Source organism: Microcebus murinus, chromosome 9, assembly GCF_040939455.1.
Source record: "Microcebus murinus isolate Inina chromosome 9, M.murinus_Inina_mat1.0, whole genome shotgun sequence".
Classification (NCBI taxonomy): domain Eukaryota; kingdom Metazoa; phylum Chordata; class Mammalia; order Primates; family Cheirogaleidae; genus Microcebus; species Microcebus murinus.
Window position 1 is genome coordinate 63947432 of NC_134112.1, and position 21689 is coordinate 63969120.

Consider the following 21689-nt stretch of genomic DNA (forward strand, 5'->3'; position numbering starts at 1 on the left):
GGGAAGGAAAATAGTGCCTTTGCTTTTTCTACTGCATGTATTAAAAAATGTTACAATAAAATATTTCAAACATACAAAATGGTCTGAAAAAATATGACAAATATCCATGTAGCCACCAGCCAGTTTAAGAACAAAGCATTGACAATGAGCTAAGGGCTTTAATGTACCATTCCCTGTCATATCTTCTCTGTCTGCCCCCAAAGGCAACCACTATCCGGAGTCTAATATTTGTCATTCCATGTATTTCTATAGACTTTTTTATAATAGCCTATACAGTATTCCCAATAATATGTGGTATTTTTCACCTTCTATAAGTATATCATATTCTAAATTTCTGCAACCTTGTTTTTAAAATTCAAAATTATGCTTGTGCAGGTCATTTAAGTTAATTTCTATAGCTTTAGTTCATTGATTTTTTTACCAACTTAAAGTATTCTATTATTAGAATATACAATTTATTTTTTTATTCTCCAGTTAGTGCAGGTGGCTTCTAATTTTTTCCCTTATAAACAGTAATATTTTATACTTGTTTCTTATTTCAATGACTATATTTATTATATCTGGTAGTCCTGTTTATATTTCAAATCTAATTGATTATTTGTTAGCTCTTGCCTCTTGTTCATTGGTCATACTTTTATACCTTCTTGGATTTTCTTAAACATAGTGAACATTCTTATTTTATATTCTATATCTAATAATGGTAATATCCACTGTCTCTTGCATCCAGATTCTGTTGTTGATTATTTCTAAAGACTCTTGTTTGAGGTAATGTGTTTCTTTCTGTGTTTGGGGGAAATTCTTAAAGGCTAGCATTTAAGGTCATTCCTTTGGAGGAGATTTTTGCCTCTGTCAGACATCTGGGAGCACTACGAAGCCAAGACCACTTCAAATTAGCTTGTTTTTTGGGGGCCACCCAGGTAGTGTGAATTCTAGCCCCAAATTTATATGCCAGCCAGTTTGCGGTTAGCAAATCTTAGTGGAGACTTTACTCTCTGACCCAGAGGCAAGTTTCTCTATTGGGTGGGTGGGTGGGTGGGTGGGTGGGTGTGTGTGTGTGTGTGTGTGTGTGTGTGTGTGTGAGAGAGAGAGAGAGAGAGAGAGAGAGAGAGAGAGAGAGAGAGAGAGAGAGAGAGAGAGAAAGAGAGAAGGAGAGAAGAGAAGAGAAAGGAGAAAAGAGAAGAAAAGAAAAGAATTTAACATTTCACTGAGGGTTTTACCTTTTGGAGTCCCAGCTCTATGAAGGGATCTTGTCCCCTCCCCTGCATGGGCTTTGATTTCTGTCTGTCATGCATGGTGACCATTAAAACCCAAAGCTCTAAGGCACTAGGGATTGGCAGATTCCCTCTACCTGCTGTCAGGTTAGTGCTTAATTACCTTTGGATTCATGCTTTCCTGTCATTTTTGGCCTCTGAGGATATCCTAAGTTTCTTACTAATTCAGCTCTGCACTTAAAAAAATTAAATATCTTATCTAACATTTGTAGTTTTTTTTTTTTTTCCAAATAGGAGGGTTCCTTAGGGTATTGGTCCACTATATTTCTAGAAATGGAAGTCCCTTCCTATGCCCTATGGCATATGTGAGAATTTTCCTAGAGTAGGAGCCTGCAAACTTTTCTATAATGGGCCAGATAATAAATATTTTACACTTTGGGGTCCATAATTTCTGTTGCAACAATTCAACTCTGTGCTTTTATACTGCAAAAGAAGCATGGGCAATATGGCCTGTGGCTGCATTTTGCTAACCCTTGTTCTAGAGTATATGCCTAGAAGGGGAAAAGTGGGGGGCCTACTTGTTTTGCTATCCTGTACTCATAACCTCTTCATAGCCAACCCTTTCATTTCCTGGTGCATTACTCCTGTTCTGTTGCTCTCTGCTCTTCTTTAGATTCAGGTAGTAAATCTATAAATCACAGCTGAAGAATAGAGGCTGAGTAACTCACAAGCTGTAAGGAAGGGGCTATGACAGAGGATGGAGCCTTGGAAGAAGAGATCTTATACCACAGGATTAGGGCCTGCTCTGTCCTCCAACTCCAGCCTTCCTCTCCCTGGTCCACTATATGGGTCAATCCAGCATCTTGCTCCCATCGAACTCTGGATGCAACATATTTTTTCGGGTGAGATGTTCTTTCAGTTTGAGGATACTCTGATGGGATTGCATGCAAATTTAGTTACAAAATATTGCAATAATTGCTCTATTTTTCTTTGGTTTGTGAGCTTTCAAAACTCTCTTCCTTTCCCTGGTGCTAGAAGGGATGTGCTCTGGCCTCATATCTACCATTAACTAGCTGTGTGACCTTAAGCGGTCACTTAAACTCTGAATCTTAGTTTCCTCATTTACAAATTGGTAGTAGCACCTGCCTTGGTGTGACCCCAGAAATGGTCATAATGAATGAAATGACGCTAGAGAGAGCTCTGTAGAGCATCAATTAAGTGCATAATGCTGCCGACATGAATGTAACAGTGCCACTAACATTAATGTATAACATTAGCTAAATGCATCATACTACCAAAACCTTATTTTATCCTCAAAGTAATCCCATCAGACAGGCAAGGCAAGCATGACATTGGCATACATAAAAACTACAGTGCTGTTTCCACCCTCAAAACCTGTTTCAGGTTAGTTTCCAGGGAGATAGAGAAATACCTGCAGCACATTCTTTCTTATTTTCGTTATCTCTGCAGTCAGCTGTGTGATGGCCGAGTTTGCCCTTCCTTGAGTGATGTGAGCTTGTTGCAACTTGTTCAACGTTTTGTCAAGATTTAATAGAGCATTTGCTGCTTTCCTAAGGTAATACATTAGCATATCAGATTAGATAAATAGACAATTATTCATTTCTTTCACTCTGAGAGAGTTTATTTGACTCAACCAAAAACCTTACTGAATTATTTATAAATTTAAATTACTCTTAAGCAAGGGAAAGTGCTGAAGTCTTTGAGATAGTTATATTTAAATGCCAATAAAAACACATACACATGCATGCATACCCAGTAGATACAGATTTCACCGGATATGGAAATTAAGGATATAGATCTTGTTTTCTCTTGATCTGTCATAAGCAGGGAGGTTTGGGGGTATAACTGTCAAGCTTTGCACATAAAAATTATCCTCAGCCAATTTTGGTTCCATAATTTCTCAACTGTAAGTGACACTCTCCAAACCCTTATTGGAGTGCAGGGAGTGGGGGGTGGGGGGATGGGGGGGAGAGTGGAGAGGCCCCACTGAGGGCAGAGAGAGGCTAAAGGCCCTGCATTTTCAGGCTGTGTTTATTCAGGGTTATTTAAGCCTCACTAACATTCCAGCCACTCAGGGGCCTCATCAGAGGTTAAAATCACAAGCATTCCAAGTGATACAGTCTGTTCTGCAGACATGAACTCACCTCAAGTCAACATTCACCAGATACTTAGATCTATGGGCTCAAAACCACCTTGAGAAGAATGTTCTGAGGGAGTGAAATATTAGACAGACCTTTGCAGAAGCATCATTGGAAATGCTTGTGCCCAGAGCAGAACTAGCTAAATTGCAAAATATTCCCTTCCCCACCCAGCCCATCCTCTCCTCCCACTGGTAATCTCCTTTTCTCTTTCGAAACTTGAGGAGCCTTCCCTCCTCACAAAGCACCCCCCCCCCAACAAGCAAGCATTTCATTTCTGTAACATTCCAACATTCCTGGGGCACCAGTGTTCATTCTTCTATTCCCCACCACCATATCTTTTTACTGTATTCTTTTTGCCCTTTGTATTTTCAGCGTAGTGATTATATCAAATTTAGAAAGTACCAAAAAAATAAAAAAAAACGTAAAAGGGGAAGTTTACCAGTAATCCTGCCACCTTTAAGATATTGGCCTATTCTAGCAATTTTGTCCTACAAAACTTTTTCTTTTCATGACTGAGATTCTCTTCCATGTATAATCTGTTACCTGTTTTTTAAAACCATATTACAGTGGATCATAAGAACACTCACCCAGCTGCAACAACAACTCAATAACCAACACCAAGAAAACACAAAAAACCTCCAAGAAATGGAACAAAGGTTCAACAAAGAGATTGACACAGTGAAGAAAACTTTAACCGAAGTCCTGGAGATGAAGAATCAACTCAGAGAACTACAAAATACTGTGGAAAGTCTCAAGAACAGGGTAGATCAAGCAGAAGAAAGAATCTCAGAGCTTGAAGATAACACCTTCCAATTAAATAAATCAGTCACAGAAATACAGCAGAGAAACAAGAGAAAAGACCAAAGCCTACAAGAGCTGTGGGATTATGTGAAAAAACCTAACGTGAGGGTCATAGGTTTAGCCGAAGGGGAGGAAGACAACACTCAAGGGCTGGACAAGCTTTTTGAAGATATAATAGAGGAAAATTTCCCAGGCCTTGCTCAAAATCTCGATATACAAGTTCAAGAAGCCCAGAGGACCCCTGGGAGATTCAATGCAAACAGGAAGACGTCACGTCATGCAGTCATTAGACTGACCAAAGTATCAACTAAAGAGGCCCTTCTAAGAGCTGTAAGACAAAAGAAGCAAGTGACATACAAGGGAAAGCCAATTCGAATAACATCAGACTTCTCTAATGAGACTTTACAAGCAAGGAGAGACTGGGGCCCCATTCTCACTCTTTTGAAACAAAACAATGCCCAGCCTAGAATATTATTCCCTGCAAAACTAAGCTTCATATATGAAGGAGAAATAAAAACATTCTCAGACAAGCAAAGGCTCAGAGAATTCACCAAGACAAGACCAGCCCTACAAGAAGTACTTAAAACAGCGTTACGCACGGAACATCATAATAATAATCCACGGATATAAAAACAACCAAAACCCAAAGATATTAAAGGCCAGATATTACAATGGCTCAAGACAGAAATCATAGCAACAACATCCAACCCAACAGAATGATCAGTAATCTACCTTACCTATCAGTTCTCTCAATAAATGTGAATGGCTTAAACTCTCCACTCAAGAGACATAGGCTGGCTGAATGGATAAGAAAATACAGGCCAAGTATATGCTGTCTTCAGGAAACACATTTAACCTGCAAGGATGCACATAGACTAAAAATAAAAGGGTGGAGATCAATATTCCAAGCAAATAGAAGCCAAAAGAAGGCTGGTGTGGCAGTTCTAATTTCAGACGATTTAGTTTTTAAACCAACAAAAGTAGTAAAAGACAAAGAGGGTCATTATATAATGGTGAAGGGCACAGTCCAACAAGAGGAGATAACAATTTTAAATATATATGCACCCAACTTAGGTGCACCCAGATTCATAAAGCAAACCTTACTGGAGCTAAGCAAATGGATTAATAGCAACTCCATAATCGCCGGAGATTTCAACACCCCACTGACGGCACGAGACAGATCCTCCAAACAGAAAATTAATAAAGAAATAATAGACTTAAACAAAACTCTAGAACAATTGGGTCTGACAGACATCTACAGAACATTCTACCCAAAATCCACTGAATATACGTTCTTCTCATCAGCTCACGGGACATTCTCTAAGATTGACCATATCCTAGGACACAAAGAAAATCTCAAGAAATTTAAAAAAATAGAAATCATACCATGTACTTTCTCAGATCACAGTGGAATAAAACTAGAAATCAACCCTAACAGAAACTCACATTTCTACACAAAAACGTGGAAATTAAACAACCTCCTACTAAATGATTACTTCGTAAATGAAGAAATCAAGACGGAAATAAAAAACTTCTATGAAGAAAACGACAATGGAGAGACAAGTTATCAACTCCTCTGGGACACAGCTAAAGCAGTTCTGAGAGGAAAGTTTATCTCCATAAATGCCTATAACCAAAAGGCAAGAAGATCACAAATAGACAATCTAATGAAACGACTCAAAGAGCTGGAAAAAGAAGAACAGACCAACCCCAAACCCAGCAGAAGAAGTGAAATCAACAAGATCAAATCAGAACTAAACGAAATTGAAAACAGGAAAGCTATTCAGGAGATTAATAAAACAAAAAGTTGGTTCTTTGAAAAAATAAACAAAATTGACACGCCATTGGCTAAGCTAACGAAAAGCAGAAAAGAGAAATCTCTAATAAGCTCCATCAGGAATGAAAAAGGAGATATCACAACTGATCCCAAAGAGATACAAGATACAATTTATGAATACTACAAAAATCTTTATGCACACAAACTGGAAAATGTGGAGGAAATGGACAAATTTCTAGAAACACACAGCCTCCCTAGGCTCAACCAGGAAGAAATAGATTCCCTGAACAGACCAATCTCAACAGCTGAAATAGAAACAGCAATTAAAAATCTCCCTAAAAAGAAATGTCCCGGTCCAGATGGCTTCACACCTGAATTTTACCATACTTACAAAGAAGAACTAGTACCTATCTTGCAGAAACTATTCCACAACATCGAGAAGAACGGAAACCTCCCCGACACCTTTTATGAAGCGAATATTACTCTGATACCAAAACCAGGAAAGGATGCAACAAAAAAAGAAAACTACAGACCAATATCCCTAATGAATATAGATGCAAAAATTTTCAACAAAATCTTAGCTAACCGAATCCAGACACTTATCAAAAAAATAATCCACCACGACCAAGTGGGCTTCATCCCAGGGATGCAGGGATGGTTCAACATACGTAAATCTATAAATGCAATTCACCACATCAACAGAAGCAAAAACAAAGACCACATGATTCTTTCAATAGATGCAGAAAAAGCTTTTGACAAAATTCAACACCCTTTCATGATACGAACACTTAAGAAAATAGGCATAGAAGGGACATACCTAAAAATGATACAAGCCATATATGACAGACCCGTAGCCAACATCATACTGAATGGGGAAAGACTGAAATCATTCCCACTTAGAACTGGAACCAGACAAGGCTGCCCACTATCTCCACTTCTATTCAACATAGTGCTGGAAGTCTTGGCTACAGCAATCAGACAGGAAAATGGAATCAAAGGTATCCAAATAGGGGCAGAAGAGATCAAACTTTCACTGTTTGCTGATGATATGATATTGTATCTAGAAAACCCCAAGGATTCAACCAAGAAACTCCTGGAACTGATCAATGAATTTAGTAAAGTCTCAGGATACAAAATTAATACACAGAAATCAGAGGCATTAATATACGCCAACAACAATCTAATTGAGAACCAAATCAAAGACTCAATTCCCTTCACAATAGCAACAAAGAAATTAAAGTACCTAGGAATATATTTAACCAAAGAGGTAAAAGACCTCTACAGGGAGAACTATGAAACACTGAGGAAGGAAATAGCAGAGGATGTAAACAGATGGAAATCCATACCATGCTCGTGGATCGGCAGACTCAATATCGTCAAAATGTCTATACTACCCAAACTGATCTACAGATTCAATGCAATACCTATTAAAATCCCATCAGCATTCTTCACAGATATAGAAAAAATAATTTTACGCTTCGTATGGAACCAAAGAAGACCCCGAATATCAAGAGCAATTCTAGGCAACAAAAACAAAATGGGAGGCATTAATATGCCAGATATTAAACTATACTACAAAGCTGTAGTAATTAAAACAATATGGTATTGGCACAAAAACAGGAATATTGACCAGTGGAACAGATGTGAGAATCCTGATATAAAACCATCCTCATATAGCCGTCTCATCTTTGACAAAGCAGACAAAAACATACGCTGGGGAAAAGAATCCCTCTTCAATAAATGGTGCTGGGAAAACTGGATAGCCACCTGTAGAAGGCTAAAACAGGACCCACACCTTTCACCTCTCACAAAAACCAACTCACGCTGGATAACAGACTTAAACCTAAGATATGAAACTATTAGAACTCTAGAGGAAAAAGTTGGAAACACTCTCCTAGACATCGGCCTGGGCAAAGAGTTTATGAAGAAGTCCCCAAAGGCAATCACAGCAGCAACAAAAATAAATAAATGGGACATGATCAAACTACAAAGCTTCTGCACAGCCAAAGAAATAGTCATGAAAGTAAACAGACAACCTACAGAATGGGAGAAAATTTTTGCATCCTATGCATCCGATAAGGGACTGATAACTAGAATATACTTAGAACTCACGAAAATTAGGAAGAAAAAATCAAATAACCCCATTAAAAAGTGGGCAAAGGACTTGAACAGAAATTTTTCTAAAGAAGACAGAAGAATGGCCAACAAACATATGAAGAAATGCTCAACATCTCTAATCATCAGGGAAATGCAAATCAAAACCACAATGAGATATCACTTAACCCCAGTGAGAATGGCCTTTATCAAAAAATCTCCAAACAATAAATGCTGGCGTGGTTGCGGAGAGAGAGGAACACTCCTACACTGCTGGTGGGACTGCAAACTAGTTCAACCTCTGTGGAAAGCAATATGGAGATACCTTAAAGCGATACAAGTGAATCTACCATTTGATCCAGCAATCCCATTGCTGGGCATCTACCCAAATGATCCAGTGACACTCTACAAAAAAGACACCTGCACTCGAATGTTTATAGCAGCACAATTCATAATTGCAAGGCTGTGGAAACAGCCCAAGTGCCCATCAATCAAAGAATGGATTAATAAAATGTGGTATATGTACACCATGGAGTACTATTCAGCTCTAAGAAACAATGGTGATATAGCACACCTTATATTTTCCTGGTTAGAGCTGGAACCCATACTACTAAGTGAAGTATCCCAAGAATGGAAAAACAAGCACCAGATATATTCTCCAGCAAACTGGTATTAACTGAGTAGCACCTAAGTGGACACATAGGTGCTACAGTAATAGGGTATTGGGCAGGTGGGAGGGGGGAGGGGGGCGGGTATATACATACATAGTGAGTGAGATGTGCACCATCTGGGGGATGGTCATGATGGAGACTCAGACTTTTGGGGGGAGGGGGGGAAATGGGCATTTATTGAAACCTTAAAATCTGTACCCCCATAATATGCCAAAATAAAAAAAAATAATTAAAAAAAAAAAAACAAAAAAAAACCATATTACACTGTAAGAGTCTGCATGTTGTTAAAATCTTTCATCAACATAATTTTGTTTTGTTTTGTTTTGCTTTGAGACAGAGTCTCGATATTTTGTTGCCCAGGCTAGAGTGAGTGCCGTGGCATCAGCCTAGCTCACAGCAACCTCAAACTCCTGGGCTCAAGAGAACCTCATGCCTCAGCCTCCCAAGTAGCTGGGACTACAGACATACACCACCATGCCTGGCTAATTTTTTCTATATATATTAGTTGGCCAATTAATTTCTTTCTATTTATAGTAGAGATAGGGTCTCGCTCTTGCTCAGGCTGGTTTCGAACTCCTGACCTTGAGCAATCCACCTGCCTCAGCCTCCCAGAGTGCTAGGATTACAGGCGTGAGCCACCGCGCCTGGCTTCATCAACATGGTTTTTTATTGCTGTGTGATTGTACTGCAGTTACTTAATCTTCCTAGTTTTAAACATTAAACCTGGAAAGGCTGGACTTTGGGATGAGTCCGGTACGCTTCATTTGTGTGTACGTGGACAAAGAGACAGCGAGGGCAGCTCAGGTCTCAGCTCCGCTGTGCTTCCGGCAATGACAGTGGGTGTTGCTGTTACCACCACCCAACTGGCCCTGTCACCCTGACCCACAGCACCCCATGCTCATAAAAACATCAACATGGCTTTTCCTTTTTGCTTCACTAAGTCAGCAGGGCCGGAAGAGGCAAGAGTTTTAACTGTACACCATATATATATCATTTTAGTTTCATATTGTTCCTGGGGCACTAATGTCTATCATTATATCTTTTTACTATAGTTATTTTTTTTAATTTAGATTTTCAAAATGCTGCAGATTATAGTACTTATTATTTGGAAAGTGCCAAAAACAGGTAAAGAAGGGAAGATACACCAGTGTTTCAACCACCTGTTAAAATATTGGCATTTATAATTAGTATAATTATGGCAGTTATTGATGTGACCTGGTATAAAGAGGTACTGGGCCATGGGAAAGGCATTTCGAGTCGAAGGGAAACAGGAAGTGAGCGTTCCTGCATACTGTCACCCCATTGCCCAGCTTCCTGGGGCACCTCCAAAGAGAGCTTAGCCCTCAATTTGGATACCAAACCTTTGGAACGTAATGTCATTTGAACATTATAGTTCCCTAGGCAAACATTTTTCAGATGGCCTTTTAGCAGATGGTCTGTTAGAGCAAGATAAGAATATTAATACTATACTTACTCAGCTCCTTTGGCCTTCATCAAAAGCTTTTGGGCTCCATCTGCTGCTTTATTTAGCCTGTTCTCATCTGTCCTGTAGTCCTCACAGAGCTGCTTAAGTTTCCGCATTTTGTCAAGTTCGTGGGTGAGATTTTGTGATGTTTCTGGCAGGTGGATGTCAAATACACGGCTTGCAACCTTCTCTATGTCTTCTGGAGGCACGTTTTCCTCTTAAATGAGAAGGTGGGTTTTAGGTAATCATGTCCCCTTAACAAACACTGTACCTTACAACCACGATGAACTCTAAGTCAAATGCACTTGCATTTGATTATGTGTCCCCAGAACACAGGGATTAGATTGTACGTGTCCTATAGATTCTTCTTCATCCTCAACTGTCCCTTCTCTCTGGAAGAAAATCTGCTTGTGTAGTGCCGAATACTTGTTGAACACTTGTGGGAAAAATGAAAAACTAAAGACTTGGGACATTGTGTATGTTCTACAAAATGTCATCCTAAGAATTATTTATGAGAAGTACAGACTCAAAAGCAACTAAAATGGTTAGATGTCTGTCATTACAATTTAAACACAATGAATGAGATGGTAGAGAAGTACTGGATTTGAAGTCCACAGAACTTGATTCTGACTTTCTATGTCATTAAAAAGGCTCACAGTTTTTGCTCATCTGTATAATTGGATAACTATATCTGATGCTACTACTCAAAGGCCTACTTTGAGATAGGATTGAGACAATACGGAGTAAAGTACCATGTGAATAACATATTATAAAGAAACTTTTAAATACCTCTGTTCCCTGCTTTTCAGAAAAATAAAATTGGCCCCTGTTGAAAACTGAAGTGCAGGATGGATTGCTAGGGTTTAGAGCAATGGCCATTTGCCACTTTACTTCCTGAACACCCATTCTATATAAGGCACAATGTGAAGTCCCCTAGGGAAAGCTGGACTTGAACTAGACTTGGATCTTATCCTCATGGGGTTTACCATCAAGTGGGGAACTATAAATCATTATATTCAAAACGTAACTATATAGGAACAGAAGTGATAAACGTAAAGCAAAATGTTGTGGGGTTCAGAGGAAGGAGAAAATACTTCAGGAAAGACGTTAAGCAGGCATTTAAACTGGGCCATGGAGGATAGCAGATTAAATTTATGGAGACTGTGAGGTGTGGGCAGGGGTAAGAGGCATTCTAAGCTGAGGGAGTCCCAGAAGCAAAAGCTCAGTGTGGTGCAAGAAACAGGGTGTGGATCACTCTTGGCAGGAGAGTGGTGTGTCTGAATGGGAGGAGCTCAAGTCTGGAAAGGCTGGAGGCAGATCGCACAAGTCCCTGACCTTGAGGCCAAGAAATTTAGGCTTTGTTATGGAGACAGTGGGAGCCATACAAGGTTTCCAGCATTTGAGTGACATGACATAAGTATCCTTTTCGTAGCAAAATAGCTTTAGCTGGACTTGAACTAGACTTGGATCTTATATAAATGCAATATTTTACTTTCTGTAATGTTTTTGAAACAATGTAATGAGAATTTTTTGCGAGTAAAGTACAACCATATTTTAAACAGAATCAGGGTGTTGGCTCTGTAAAGAAATAGTAACTTTTTAATTACAAACTTTCTAGTGAAAAGTGAATTTAATTCATTAAATATTTTTGGCATTTATTATGAGATTATAGATTCAAAATTTTATATATAGAATGTTCAGGAGAAGTGACACATACCCTTGTTAATAAGGCATTCAGATTTCAAGGAAAATATTACGATGGTCGAGGAAGAGCTGAATAGTATGGGCATGATCCAATGTAAGGATACTTTTATTTGAGCTTTACAGCCAGGAAAAGAGGAGAAGCAAGGGGTGGGAGAAGGATACTGGAAGGCATGAAAGCTTCCTGGTCACTAGCTCTTGGGACTCTGAGCAGTAAAGTTTCTTGTATGGAAAAGAATTTTTCTCTATGCCTAGTTGTAATAATATTATTATAATAGTTCTCTATGCCTCTGGTAATAATAATCTGGATACAGATTTTTTTCAATTCTTCAAGTTAATTAAAGTGAAGTCTTTATCAGAAACTTATTAACAATGAATAATAATAAGATGACAGGCTCTATGATCCAGTAAATGAAGTAGAAAGCCGGTTATTTAGACCCTATTCCACCATGACCATATTTCACCATTTTCATGCAACTCATTTGGCAATTTTGATTTTATTTTTGTTTTGGTGCCTGGATTGACTTGTATCTATGGAAATAACTAAAGTATTTCTCAATCCAACCAGTTTCTGGATCTGGGGCCAGTCCATACCAATTCATCTAGCTAACTCATTGAAAATTTGCTTTTGAATAAACAAACAAAATGTCCAGTAGACTGATTTCCACACATTACCCCCAATTCATTTTTACCTATTATTTTGGTTAAAGGTAATTTCTGCCTAATTTTAATCTTGAAAAATCATCTAGATGCTGCCACTACACTTTCTAGAAACACTGAGATAGAAAAAAATACCTGGCTATAGGGATCTCTTATGTATATTAAATAGATTAGTGAAGTGGTTGTAAAGATTGTAATGGATGTCCCAATTGTCAATTAATTCCCATGGAGAGTGTTACATTTATTGAATTTGGAAAATGGTTATAGAAAAGAAAGCCTTTTAAGGTTAATTCCTTATAATGTTGTACCTAAACTACGTTATTTGCAGAGAGTGAGGTTTCAGGTCAATTTCCAGCTGCGGTATTTGATTTTTATCTTTAATAATTCTCTGGAGTTTAAAACAAACCTTCCCCCAAATAAGGCACAATGAATAATGAATCCAATAGTTTCTTTTGGTCAGTCACAGAGAGCCAACAAAAGAAGACTTGGATAATAGTCAATAATAATCATCAAGTTTTTAGCTACTATCTCACTACAGTATTTGATAAACTAACAAAAATTTGGCATATTTTGATCTCATATCATCTCTGTCAGCAAAGAGAGTTACTGATCCTGAGGTTAGGGAATCTGATATAGTCATAATGTTGAGTTTTCCTTTTTCAAAAAATAATAAAATAACTTTAAACACAAAGTTCATGTGTTTGGAATTTTAACTAAATTCTAGGATTTATTACCAAATTAATCTTACACAGAGAGCCATACTTTTTTGGCACACAGTTGGTATTTTGAGATTATTCTCATTAAGAAATTTAAAACCAAAGGGTACATCATTTTCTTGATTTAGGCATGTCATTTCCAATTAATATAATTTGAAATTGGTTATGATGTTTGAGTGTACATTTAAAAAAAGAAAGAAATAAAACTAGTCTAATATATATTTTTTAAATTACCTAACAAAAAGTTTTTCACTTTTTTGATTAAAAGACTCATTTTTTCTCCTTCAGATTCACTTTGGTTTTTTATATTTTCCACTTTCTCACTTAGCTGTAAGACGTTATTTTTGGAGACTTCTGCCAGTTTACTTATATTTTTGATCTGGAATAAGAAAGAAAAAAACAATGAAAAAATATACTACAATTAGGCATGCTCTATGATGTTTAATTACTTAGCTGGGCCAAATAAAACTGTCACTAAAATCTAAATAGAAATCTAGATAAAGCATAGATTCATTTTAAAGGACTCTTTCATGAGGTGATTATTCTTTGTTTTCATTATCACATTTTCTTAATAGCATGAATTTATCTTTTAGAACATTGTTAGTCATCAAAATTTTTATTTGAAGACAATACTGATCTAGTACTAATGAATTTTTCTAACAAATATAAAGCACAAAGCTTGTTTTAATGAGGCTTTAGCATTTTATAATACCAAAACTTGTATAGAAATTACTTAAAACTACTTACCTGCACTGGTCATCATGTTTAATGGGCAGACAGCATTTTCTTTTCTATAAAATAGTTACTCTTCTAAACATTCCTCAAATTCAAGTAATGTACTTCCTTTGAAAGCCAACAAGAAAGCATTCCTCCTCTTAATAAATGAACTTGAACTGAGAGTGGGCTACAAAGATAAATTCTAAACACTTTGTACACTTGGTGGAGGAATGATAGGACTAATAGGCTAGCAACCTAGAAGTGCAAATTCTTCATTGTGTGATTTGAGAAAGGTCATGGACTTTTTCTTGGGATTCCAACAAATTAGAGAGAGAGGGAAAAAAAAAAAACACCTCAGAAAGCAATAGGACAATATTGCCAACAAGCTGAGCTTTATTGAATAAATTAATTGTGACAGAAGTAGGGCTAATTAGGATCAAACATAATTAGGAAAAAAAAAAACTTCCCCACAAAAGGAGCTTGCTTGATTTGAGCCATACAGATTTTGTGAAAAAGGATTTAAATTATAGTCATTTGGCAAATGATAAAACAAAATAGAAGTATTTACATGATTAAAAATGCGTATCTTAATTTTTTTGAGTTGATCCTTAATTTTCTAGAACTTTCTTAACTTTAAAATGGATAGCAGTAAAATAAGGATTCCAGAAATAAATATGCTAGGCAGGAAAGCACCAAGTGATACGGATGAAATCTCAGTGTAGATTAGTTGATACCATATTCAGAAAGAAAGAGATCGCTAAATTACTTCACTCTTAAAACATCTCTCTGCAATCCATCTTCTGTCACAAGTGACTCCTGAGAATCCTCTCACAATCTCTTCTGGCACTCTGCCCCTCCTAATCAAGAGGGAACTAGCACACCATTTTATCAACATGACAACCCCTCTCATCCTTTTCCAGTTCTCCATTGATGTGCTGATTGAACCAGATTCTGGTAATAGAGATTTCAGGGGTTACCTTTTAACACCAGTAACTTAACGCTATTATTAACTTAATAGTGTAATCAAGTGGCAATCAGGACTCATGTTAATGGGATGAGATTTCTATTTTTTTTTTTTCTTTGAGAAGGAACAATATAATCGTTTAAAATTACATTAAACAATCAAGGACTGTCTTAACCACTGAGATGTAAGGCCAGGATTTGCATTTGTTATGTTCACTGCCATAGTCTCAACTTCTAGATCAATGCCTGGCACATAGTAGGTACTCAAGGAATATCTGTTAAAGTAATGAAGAATTGCTTATAAGTGAAAAATGATGTGGCAATACAGAATCGTGACTATATAAGTAATTTTCAATATTTGGTCTCCAGATGCCGGCTCCAGAACTTGGACTCTGGAGCCAGTGGACAAGGACATAGGGGAACGGGGGTGTGGATGTGCGTCTTGGCTATGGCTGTCACTCATTCCCAAGCAGGGCCCTCTATACTTCTCTTGATTCTGAGACCCAGATGTCCTTACATTTCCTTTTTGCTCAGGAGTTGGCTTCTACTGCTTGCAAACAAGAGTGCAGTATTCAACATATATGGGTAAAAAATTCAGCTCTTTAAAAGCTTTTACTTCTTTGAGATTCTATGTGTATTGTCAAAAAAGGAACAGACTGGGGATCATGTCATTATCTTGTTTTCAAAACCAAAGATTGCAATGCATTCTCAAAAAAACCTAAAGAAAACTAGGTAATTAAAAATAAGATTCATTTATAAAATAAGTGAAAAGTAAATGAAATCATGTCAAATTATTATAGATTCAATTATAAGGTAGTTAAATGTTAAAACAACTTTATCCTGTCTATCAACACAGGAATATTTCAAAGCATAAGGGTATAGTGTTATTAAACTATTTTCTGAAATTAAATTCTAACATTACAATTTGTATGTTTAGAATTTCAAATATGCCCTTAAATTTATGAAAAATTATTCTTTGCTTTGAGAGATCTATAGTTTTCAAACCTTCAAGGCTAGGCATTTTGACATTTCTATGGAGTGTTTGCTATAGAAAAAACATGTCTATGCAAGTATATGACCTACAATAAAATACTTTGAGTTCTTTCTCTTCTCTTTCTCTTCATACACACACACACCCACCCACCCACCCACACACACACGTGACCCTTGAACAACTGGGCTTGAACTGCACAGGTCCACTTATACGTGATTTTTTTCAATGAAAGTTACACTAAGCGTGCCTGCCTACTCTGCCTCCCTTCCACCTCCTCCACCTCTGCCGCCTCTCCCCCCACAAAGCTGAGACAGCAAGACCAATCCTTCCCCTTCCTCCTCCTCCTCAGCCTGCTCCATGTGAAGAGGATGAGGATGAAGACCTTTATGATGATTCATTTCCACTAAATGAATACTAAATACATTTTCTCTTCCTTATGATTTTCTTAATAACATTTTCTCTTCTCTAGCTTACTTTATTATAAGAATATGGCATATAATACATAGAACATCCAAATATGTGTCGATCAACTGTTTTTAAGTTATTGGTAAGTCTTCCAGTCAACAGTTGTTAAGTTTTGAGGAGTTGAAATTTACACACGGATTTTTGACCGTGTGTGAGGCCTTGGGACCCCTAACCCCTGTGTTGTTCAAGGGTCAATCGTGTACAAAGATACACCCATCTATTCTAAATCTATTTCTAAATCTACATTTATATCCATATTTTTATATTTCAGGCATAAAAACATCTAATATCAAATAAAAAAATCATCTAATATCTAGAATTATCAAGTTAAAAGGCGGTTTTACAAATTTCAGCCTGTTTCTTTGCTATCTCTATGACTTTACAAATAAAGCAAGAGAAGACATTTACCTGATTCTTCAACCCACGAACCTGCTTGTCCAGACTATGAATCACGGATTGTGCTTCCTGGGCTTTTTGGAGTGCGTCCCCCGAGAGGGTCAGGGAGCCGAGGCAGCCGGGACCACCGCACCGCCGGTGGCCCTCAGGGCCCGTGCAGAGGGCGCCACCACAGGGCGAGAGCGCACACGGCAAGTTCCCTACATCTCCGCACACCTTACAGGAGAAATGACTCATGTTAAAAAGCAACTGGTGGGCAGAGCTTTTTTCTAATGCCACCCAGGCTCATTAAGGCAAAGCACTGCTTTATTCATGTGTGTTTCTTCGATAGGTGTTTCATGGTTGGTATGTTGGGGCGATCCATTCAATGTTTCCTAGGTAACATATATCTAACTTATTTATCAATATTGTGCCAATGTGTCATTTTTCTTTTTTTTTTTCCTGACTTCATTCTTCCTATCACATGTCATTTTTATATGTATAGTTTTTTTGGAAAATAGTTAAATGTTTAGGGTTTCCATGTAAATTTCATTTTAACTTTTTTTTTTTTTTTTTTTTTTTGAGACAGAGTCTCACTCTGTTGCCTGAGCTAGAGTGCCATGGCGTCAGCCTAGCTCACAGCAACCTCAGACTGGTGGGATCAAGCGGTCCTCCTGCCTCAGCCTTCCGAGTAGCTGGGACAACCGGCATGCACCACCATGCCTGGCTAATATATATATATGTTAGTTGTTCAGCTAATTTGTATTTTTTTAGTAGAGACGGGGTCTCACTGTTGCTTAGGCTGGTCTCGAACTCCTGAGCTCAAACGATCCTTCTGGCTCAGCCTCCCAGAGTGCTAGGATTACAGGCGTGAGCCACCACACCCGGCTGCATTTTTACTCTCTTAAAATAGAAATTTACTTATAATGAGGCAAAGAGGAGCAAATGTACAAAATCTGCACCATTTTGGAAATAGTAAATGATATAAAAGAATCAAACTATAATCTTTACTCTCTGATTTTGATCAAACCTTGACTTAATAAAAATTTATATATTTTTATTATCTATGTAGTATATAACATATGTATTACATATATTTATATATACATATATTTTTGTATTTATAAAATATAAATATAAAATAAAAATATAAGATAGGGAAATACAATTGAAAAGGTCTATATACTAAGTAGAAACCACAAATGCTTTTATTATATTATAAGATCATGAATATTTACCTTTTCATTTAATATTTGGATATCTGGTATCTTAATCTGCTTTAATTTTTCCAATGACAAGTTTCCTTTTGATGTTAGTGTATCTAAGATGGTAAGTGAGTCATTCCTGGTATTTTCAGAGTTATTTATCATGGAACTAGTTTCATTAGTTTTTTTTTCAGCAGATGATGATATGTGATAATACTTCTTGATGTTTTCTGAGGAGTCTACATCAACACAAATTGAGGTAAGGTAAATTTTGTGAAAGCAAATGAAGTTATATATTAACTATCAAGGAAATCATTCCACAGTTTGGATACTGTCTTGGTCTCAATAATCACTGCAGAATTTCAACATCTTCTTCCTTGAATTTGCATATAATGGAGAAGGATTAGATGTAACAGATACAGATCATTGTGATTTAAGTCCACAGACTTGGGGTAAATCTTGGCTTCACCCTTTACTGCTTGGGTATGTCCTTGAGCAAATCAGTTAATCTCCTAGATTTTGTAAACTGGTGATAACATGTGAGAATTGAGATAATATGAAAATATTCAGTAAAATGTTCTGCAAATGTAAGGTATTAATTATGAATACCTATATAAACTCAAATAGGATAAATAAACTAAGTTCACTTAACTCTATAGAGCAGGAGTTTACAAACTTTTTCTGCCAAGGCCAGAGAAGATTAATCTTTTAGGCTTCTCTGACCATAGCGTTTGTTACAACTACTCACTTCTGCCATGTAGAGTGAAAGCACTACAGGCAGGGTGGAAATAAAGATGTGAGCTTGTGGTCTAATGAGACAATATTTACAAAAACAGGCTGTGGGCAGGATGCGCCCTCCTGCTGTGGTTTGCTCATGCCTGACTTTGAGGGGGAGAACAATAGCTAACAGCTGATTGAGTGCTTCCCATGTGCCTGTACTGTACTTCCCATCAGTTTTCTTCCTTAATCCTCCACAAACAGTGTGAAATGCACATTCATATGGTCATCTTCTTTTTACTAATAAGGAAACTGAGGCTCTGCTGAAGTAAGTTATTTGTCGGAGGTCTCCCTGAAAGTAAGAGATAAAGCCAGAATTTCAACCCAGGTAGTTTGACTCTTGACCCTGTGTTTTTAAGGACTTCTCTATATACTATGGTATGTTTTAATGTAAATTATAATATTATTAGGCCTTTAAACTATAACTCCATATTTTAGGAACCAGAAGCTTAGGGTCTCTACATTACCACAATTCAGACATGAGACAGCCACACCTTACCTTTATAAACTTTCCTGGTTTTTATACTACCATATTCTTTTTTTGTGTGTGACAGTCTCACTCTGTTGCCCAGGCTAGAGTGAGTGCCATGGCATCAACCTAGCTCACAGCAACCTCAGACTCCTGGGCTCAAGCTCATCTTGCCCCAACCTCCCAAATAGCTGGGACTATGGGCATGTGCCACTACGCCCGGCTAATTTTTTCTGTTTGTAGTTGTCTGGTGAATTTCTTTCTATTTTTAGTAGAGACAGGGCTCTTGCTCAGGCTGATCTCAAACTCCTGACCTCAAGCAATCCTCCTGCCTCTGTCTCTCAGAGTGCTAGTATTATAGGCATGAGCCACCATGCTCGGCTCATATTCTTAATATATCATGTTTTTCATTTATCATAAAAAATGTTCCTGTTGTTTAGAATAATTTTTAGCTTTTATTTATCAGGCAAATGTATCTCCATCCTGTGAAGCCCTATTTAATTGCCACCTTCTCCCCAAAGCCTTTCCTAATAAATCCAGGAAGAATTCAGCTCTTGCTGCTCTGTTTTTAGATGTTTCAGCTGCTGCTCAGCTTAAAGATGCTCCAACACAGTCTTAGTGCTGTTGGGGTTGTTTATACTCTTATCTCCCCCACTATACTGGATTATTCATCTCCCTATTGCTACTGCACAATGCCAGGCATTGAGCAAAATTCAGTAATGGCTGCTGGACTGCAAATTGAGAGAATTAGCATAGGGGCAGTTTTACTTTATTCTACCTGGCTTGGGGTGACCTCTGATGGAGTTTGAGTTCTTTCAGTGGGTATTCTGTTCCAGGTGAGAATTTATTTAGGCATTCCTTTAGAGCAATTAGGTATTCCTGATTGCCTTCTATTGTTTTTTTTTTTTTTTCTTTTTTAGGTCAAGATGAGATGAAAACCAGTATTCACATAGGATAAAGAAAAGCTGCCAATATTTTGTCTTCACATGGGTTCATGTGTATTTTCCCTTTACCTCTCAATTAGATGGGTTAGGTGTGAATAAACTCAGTGTTGCCTCTCTTGGTAGGAACAGGTTGTCCACTCCCCAATATAACAGGGATGTCATCTCAAACAGGAGATAAGCTAATCAAGTTTTGCTTTAGAGTTCCATTTCTCCTCCAAGTTGATCTTAGCTTTGGCATGGCTCACATTCAGCTTGATGAACTATGCAATATAAATTAAGGACCTGTAGTATATTACATGACTGAATCCCTACAAAGTTCTTATGAGCAATGTTGTGTTTAATTCCTTTTTGCCTCGTATTCCTTTGCATTTCTGGTTATTGGAAATACAGTGGTTTATACCCAGGAAGACATAGAACCATCTCTCTCTCTCATTTGCTTGTGGCGATATTAGAATCTGTAAGTTGCTGATTACTCGAAACCCCTCACACAAGTTTGGAAATAGAAGATCACATTGGGTGGGTGTTAGTATGTGTTTAGTATCAGACATCATTAGCTTTACTTGTTTTTTTGAGCAAATGTTCTCCAGGCTCTGCAATGTTTAAAATGTTGAAATATCCACGAACAAATATTGTCTTTAATGGGTGTGTTTGCATGCTCTAAAGTGTGCGGGCAGTATGGTGGTAAGCATAGGAAGACTCACTAATGGAATGCACTATGGATTCTATCAAACTTGGTGCAAAAACAGTCAAAAATGCATTTTCTTCCCTTACCCTGGATGCTTGCAGTAAGAGCACTGGATTGTAAATCAATTTCTTCCTGAAGGTCTTTAAATAAGAGGTCTGCCTCATTCTTCATTCTTACTATTGTTTCCTTCAGGTCTTGAAATTCATACACTGCTTTGAATTGTTCATTTAGCTGCATGATTTGTTTTCTGTTGGAGAAAATGAGGGTAAATGTGGTTGCTTGTCTTACATTTGATATATTGGTGGAAAAAACATGCCACAAAAAATTGCCCTCATTATTAGGTATTCTCAGTTAGAAGGGATTCCCACTCACCCTCCAATTTTTCATTTGACAATTTATAATTCTACTTATGGCTCATCTCTTTCCTCTTAATTTAACTTCCTGGAATATTTCAACATTCACTTAAAATATGACCAACATATGACCAGCTACTAGACCAACAGGGTCTAGTAGCATAAAGGATTTCAAATCTTTCCATTTCAAATGTTTATGCTTGTCTTCCTTTGTTTTGGGTTTCAAAACATGTATTCAGACATGGTTCATTTAAGTCAATTAAGAGAGCTGGTCTACATTCAACTTGCAACACATGATAAAACAGAACCCCTTACCCAGCCTGGGGTAAACTTGGTTCTTCATTTGGAATAAATCTGCATTCAGCAAGGTTCTTTTTAGTGCTACTACTATCAGGGTCTTAACTTTCAGTTTTCATGAGTGACAAAGAGGTTGTCTTTCTGGTGAGTGTTCCCTTGGGTGTTTTTCCCCCCATCACCTTCTGCT

General features: G+C 37.5%; 1 protein-coding gene across 1 annotated transcript in view; it reads right to left on the bottom strand.

The window, feature by feature from the left end:
- LAMB4 (laminin subunit beta 4) overlaps positions 1 to 21689 on the bottom strand; it is a 92895-nt gene that overhangs the window by 5361 nt on the left and 65845 nt on the right. The window contains exons 25-30 of the mRNA XM_076006528.1: positions 20939 to 21099; positions 18011 to 18216; positions 16806 to 17009; positions 13493 to 13637; positions 10191 to 10398; positions 2644 to 2782 (exon numbers count right to left, since the gene is read on the bottom strand). Coding sequence (XP_075862643.1) covers positions 2644 to 2782; positions 10191 to 10398; positions 13493 to 13637; positions 16806 to 17009; positions 18011 to 18216; positions 20939 to 21099 — 1063 coding nt within the window. The remainder of the gene's footprint in view (positions 1 to 2643; positions 2783 to 10190; positions 10399 to 13492; positions 13638 to 16805; positions 17010 to 18010; positions 18217 to 20938; positions 21100 to 21689) is intronic.